The following is a 6,158-nucleotide window of genomic DNA, read 5'->3' as shown; positions in this document are numbered from 1 at the left end:
GGGGTGCTGCGGCCCCAGGGGCCGTGGCCTCCACAGTATTCTCTCCATAACCCTGTGTTCCTGCCTGGCGGCTTACCTGCAGCCTAACCCCCCCTTCCCGCCTCCTGAGGTGGTCTGCGGACACCCCGGGTCCCCGGGTAGTCGGACTGGTTGTCTTAATAGAAAAATCTGTTCACACACGGAACCGTGCATCTTCCTGCCTGTCCAGCCTACCCGGCTCTGCCTCCCAGGTGTCTGTATGACACGCTGCGACTTGTCCTTACTGTTACTAATTGACATGGCAGCAGTGGTCACTGTAGCTCTGCGGGCGTCAGGGGTAGTTGCAGCGATGCTGTAGTGAGAATCTTAAAAACGTAGACTTGAAGCAGTGCTGCATTGCAAGGGGGGCTACAGTTAAGAGGAAAGTATATGTCCTGTGTGTACTGGGAGATGGAATAGTTAATCTTTTGTAGGTGTTGAGGTGATCTGAATGCAACATTAAATTCTTTGGAAAGCATCGCTTTTAGTCAAGAACAAACCCAAAGTACAAAATCCTGAGCAGCTCAAGTAAATCAAAATTAAGGATGAGAGCTGCCATGGCGAGTCAGACCAAAGATCTATATAGTTTCTTCCTGTTTCTAAATACAGCTGTCAGCGTTGTAGTGGTATGCTTATGGTTTAGAAAAAAACTGCTGCTGTTAACAGTAGTATTTCTTTAATGGTCTCTGTTGACCCAGAGATGGGCTTAATATCCCTTGATTTGTCTTTTAGAAACTTATCTGGTATTTTTTCTGAACTTAGTGCTTGTTCACTGAGATCAAAGCAGATAAGTGATTCTTAGCATGACCCAGCAATGATGTCTGTAAACATCAGCTTAAAAGAAGTGTATTTATTCTCATTTATCATAGTAATCCAATCTGTTGTTCTGTACATAAGCAGATTTCTAGAATTTTAAGTTTACTGGGGTTTTCACTGGAATGTTGTAATAATCAAAACGCAAGGCTAGACTCTAGGCACAAACATTAGAGGTACAGACACGCAAAACACAGAAATGAGGGGGAAGCTGGAACTTTTAGTAGTAACCTCTGGACTCCAAAGCAGGATTCAGGTCAGTAAAGGTGGTTAGGTGGAGACTGGATGTACAAACACGGTGGAAGGCTAGTCTGTGGGTATAAAGAAGAGCAGTGGGAAGAGAAGGCAAACACTGAGCTTGAGATGACAGTAAGTGACTCAAACAAGTAAGCTGCAGTTAAGATTTGAAGGGAAGAGTGGTCTGGGGTGGAGAGGTAGCATCACTGGTGATGAAGGAACCTTTTGAGTTTTAGAAGACCACAAAATTGAGAGTAGTTTCAGTGATAAGCAGAGAACTAGATACACTAAACTAGTGTCAAGGGCATGATCTCAGAAAACAGAAAATAGAAATCAGCACAGTGGTCTTAAGTTTTTGAACAAATTTTTCATAAGAAACCTTTCTCATTTCCTTGGACTCATCTGTGTTCATGTGAAACTCTATTTGCCCTCCTTCACAGAAAAATTGATGGTAGCTTAGTCCTTTTAAGTGGACTAAGAAGGGAAGAGAACAGTATTTGTAATTTCTGGCTGCAAATACACTTTTAGTTCCTGTAAATGCTAGATAATTGGTGCTTTTTGATCTTCCCTAATGTGACACACCCCCCACCCCCCTCCGAGGTTTGAATTACATCCAGGACCTTTAGGGTAGTCAGGACCCACAATTTCAGAAACTACATGAATAGGAAAACATATGGAGTTGAAGATGACTTTTTAAGATTACTACAGAAGTATTTTTTGGCTATTAAAAGAATTTGTCAACTCAGGGAAGGAGAGATGCTAATATAAAGTTATTTGATTAGATAGAGAGGCCAAAACCAAAGGAGCAGAACGATTTGTGGGAGAGAGAAAGGAAGAAAATTGTGAGAGCAGGAGGCAATGCAGACAGAAGAGGAAGCGAGTATTTATTCTTTTATCTATCTAGTAATTCTTCTCTCATCTACACATTGGTATACAGCAATAAAAGTATTTAGTAAACCTCCCCAAGACTTCATATTTATACTTTAAAACATGGTCAGTATATTAGGGCTCAGCAAGAAGTAGGGAGATGGTAATCATGTCTTTTGAACCTTGGGCTATAGGAAATCTCAGCATTTAAAATTATCTTTATATGATTTTTTAAATGTCCATCATCAGCACAGAATTGAACTTCCCATTCTGAAGGGTGTAGATACCCATGGCAGAGAGAGCTTTTGTGGTGCAGGAAGAATCATCATCTAGAATAACTCAAAGAACAGAAGCCAATTCATTTCCATCCATATCTCTATATAGAAAGCTCTGCAATTATTGTGGGTTTTGACATTTTGAAAAAAGATGATGATGCTTAAGAAGGATATTTCTGTCAATTTAATGACTGTACACCTAGCAATTTTAAATTAAAATTTCTGTCAGAAAATGCATTTGTTTAAAAAACAGCTGAGAATGTTATAATTGACAGTTTTAAAGATCTCTTTGAAAGTAAATTTTCCTTGCATGGTTGTTTGCTACATTGTACAAGCAGTCAGTTCCTCTGGCTATTCATGGTGGTCTTCTTCCTGTGTTTACTCTCTGCTGACAGCTGCCCGCTCAGTGTGTCTGATGATTGTTTTTCATGTTCATTAGTCAACTGTATCACTCTGATATTCATTTATTAACAAGTTGATCTTGCTTAATACTCAGTTCCCACTCATTCTGTAATTCCTTTAATTCCTCATCATATTATTTAGAGTTCTTTTTCCCCATATCCTATGAAGTTTCATCACAAGGCTTCAGTTCTTCACTGAAGGACTTATTCAAGGCTGCAGTAGATTAAAAGATACACATATCTTTTCAAAAAGTTATCAAGTTTCTTATCAGTTATTCAGCATCACCTGCATCCCAAATATCTCAAGAATACCTCACTATCTTGCTTAGAAATTGCTGGGATGATTGACATTACCTGAACCGAAGGCATTACCTGTCCTTCCATATCCATTTGTCTTCTTGGGTCTGTAAGGCAAGAAGAGTCAAAAAAAAGTGAAGGGAGTCTGATGTTGGCCCCTAAGTGAGGGCTTCAGGATATTGAACTAGAGTGTTCAAGGCATCATCTCAGCTTGGGCTGTGGTTGAAGTAGTTCAGGGGGGGAAAAGGACAGTGTAGGTTAGTTGTTCCTGGTCACTCTGTAGGAATTTTGTAATTCCTGGTTTCTGGTAAGCTCCAGAACAATACAGTGTGAATAAGAAGGAGGGATTGGCATAGTAATATATCTGTAAATCAAAGCTTCTGTTATTCTTGATATGAGTTTCTTTTTTTGTCTAGTAGTGTATTTTAGTTACCATTAATAGAAAATTTTACATTGTATATCATGAAGCATTAGACATTAAACTTATTCAGTAAATGTAAAATAAGAGAAAACATTTATATTGTTGCTTTTAGGTCTTCCATTGTTTCTATTAAAGTCAATGGAAGTCTTTTCACAGTTCTTAGTATGGATTGGATCAGACCTAGCATTTCCTACTTAGCATTATATACTGAGACTGTACAATTAGTTTAGCTCATAGAATGGGCGCTGATGCAGTTTCTACAACAGAATCTCTGTTTCTGGGGAAAATGCTGGTGAACATACATTAAGCATACTGGAACCAAAAAATGAAGTTCAGCTTCTACTGTTTTATAGACTAACTTTGTGCAGAATGTCATCAGATGAGGAGAAAAGCACAAGTCCAGTTTTGCCAAAAGACTCTGTTTGGGGCAGTTCTGCTTCGTCAGATCTTCAGGTAGGAAAGAGGCAACCTCTTTTGGCTCACTGTCATGGTATTTTATTTGACAAAGGATAATTCTGAGGAAATCTAACAAAACTTGCATCTTTTGCTCTTTTAGATTTACAGGAAAATAATAAAAATGTTAGTAAAAAGAAGCAAATTAGATTTTAAAATGCTGAGATTAAAATATCTTCACTTACATTCTGTTTTGTGCATTTCACAAGAGATTTCATTTTATGTGAAAATTCTTATCTAAACTTATGAGGTTGATCAATGACAGCTACAAGTAAAATAGTACTGTTTTCCTCCCTTTTTACTTTTCCTTTTTTTTTTTTTTTTCCTGTTAAGTCTTATCAAAAAGCATAAATTTGACACAGTAGGATAGAAACATTATTTCTGAGGGATGAAGTACAACTATGTGTTAGTCTTCCTATATGATGTTGTAAGAACTGAATTTTTTTAAATGGATTTATTTTCCATGGAATAGAATTGTGGCCAAGTTAATCTCAAAAAGGAAAGAATTTATTTATTTATTTATTTATTTATTTTCCTGCATCAAGTATGCCAAGATATGCTGGAACTATAATAGTGGGCGTTTTTTCTTTTCTGGACTCAGCTTTCGTTTGAGAGGATGCAAAGATAAAGTCTTTGTCCTATTCTTTCAAAAGCAGCAGATTTTCATCCTTTAGTAGTTATTCCTATTTGAGTAGTGGGATTTTTTTCCCCTTTGATAAGATTCTATCCAAAACATTCTAATTTTGACAAAAATTAATTTTGCTATTTATTGCTTGTAGAAGTGCATCTCCACTTTTGTCCCCTGGTGGACTGGACATCTACAGCAGAAACACTCTTAAATTAAGGGGATTTTTTTCTTCATGTGGGTTGACTTTGTCCCTTTTAAACTACCTGTTCATGGGTGATTAATTTCCGAAGTTCATATGCTTCTCTATTTGTGGTCATATCTCATGGTTACGTTTTCTTAATCTTTGTTCAGCATAGTAATTCATTTGTGTTTTCAATGCCTTTTGTAGTTGGGAAATAGGATGAAGGCATTGTGCAACAAATTTTGAAGGACCAGAATTTTCTTTTAAGATCTTGTTGACTATCAAGATGGTTGTAGGGGCACCTTGTAGAGAGTAATAAACTAATATTAATGAATGACTGTTTTGCAGCTGAGAATAGAATAGAATAGAATAGAATAGAATAGAATAGAATAGAATAGAATAGAATAGAATAGAATAGAATAGAATAGAATAGAATAGTTCCAGCTGTAAGGGACCTACAATGATCATCTAGTCCAACTGCCTGACCAATTCAGGGCTGGCCAGCATATTATTAAAATAGGGCATTGTCCAAATGTCTTGTAAATACTGACTATGCTTGGGTCATTGACCACCTCGCCATGAAGCCGATTCTAGTGTTTGACCACCCTGTTGGTTAAGAAATGCTTCCTAATATCAAGTCTGAACCTCCCCTGGCACAACTTTGAACCATTCCCATCTATCCTATCACTGGATCCCAGGGAGAAGAGACCAGGACCTCCCTCTCCACTTCCCCTCCCTAGGAAGCTGCAGAGAGCAATGAGATTGCCCCTCAGCCTCCTTTTCTCCAAATCAGACAAACTCAGAGTCCTCAGCTGCTCCTCATAGGAGTTGGTTATGGTTGAAACATAACACTAGGGTCGCACCTTAGCTATAGGAATGTTGATAGGGAAGTACTCTGTTCCCTTTAGATAATTTTGAAGGGCCTTTTTTGTTTTGTTTGAGCCCTTTTGATAATTAGGTGCTTTTAAATAGAGGCCAGATTATTCTTTTTTCCTTATAAAATGAATCCACTGGCTCTTAGAGAATTTCCATTTACTTATAATTGTGTTGTGCAAGACTTGATCCATTGTCCATTCAATCCATTATTTTTGTGTTGTTTAGTAACCTTAACTGCAGTCCTAAGGACAAATTCTCTGCAGCATCTGTAGATTTTTTTATAATGCTTTAAGAAGGAATTAAAAAAAACCATCCTAAAACCTCTGAATACTATTGTGCCCTTTGCTCATTGCAACACTGATTTATTTACTTGTACAAAACCAAGGTAGTATGCATGAAATGATCAAAACTCCTCTGACATTCAGGCTTTATAACTGTCTTCCTGTAGTTTTATGATCTAACAGAATTTTTGTAGTTGACATAACAGATTGAATGTTTTGTTTAAAGCAGAACAAAGATAGTAAACCAAAGATATATTGTTAATTTTATTTTATTATGTTTTAAATCGAAAGTTATTGGTCAATATTACATTCCAGTTGCAGCATCCTTGTTATCGAATATTTAAGATTGAGATAATACACTTAATTACTCAATGTTTCCATTTCTCTGCCTTACATATTCTTATTGCAGT

General features: G+C 37.2%; 1 protein-coding gene across 3 annotated transcripts in view; it reads left to right on the top strand.

The window, feature by feature from the left end:
- The first annotated feature begins 3,680 nt into the window (after window positions 1-3,680).
- The window catches only part of POC5 (POC5 centriolar protein), a 25,729-nt gene continuing 23,251 nt past the window's right edge, over window positions 3,681-6,158 (top strand). For 2 of the 3 annotated variants that reach the window (XM_026866578.1, XM_026866577.1), the window contains exon 1: window positions 3,687-3,782. In XM_026866578.1, coding sequence (XP_026722379.1) covers window positions 3,699-3,782 — 84 coding nt within the window. In that variant the 5' untranslated portion in view covers window positions 3,687-3,698. Of the gene's footprint in view, window positions 3,783-6,158 lie in introns of all 3 variants that reach the window. The other variant, XM_026866579.1, reaches the window with a different exon arrangement.

Source organism: Athene cunicularia, assembly GCF_003259725.1.
Source record: "Athene cunicularia isolate RWA chromosome Z unlocalized genomic scaffold, athCun1 chrZ_part3, whole genome shotgun sequence".
NCBI lineage: Eukaryota > Metazoa > Chordata > Aves > Strigiformes > Strigidae > Athene > Athene cunicularia.
The sequence above is the reverse complement of the archived record's forward strand: the minus strand, read 5'-3'. Positions and strand labels throughout refer to the sequence as shown.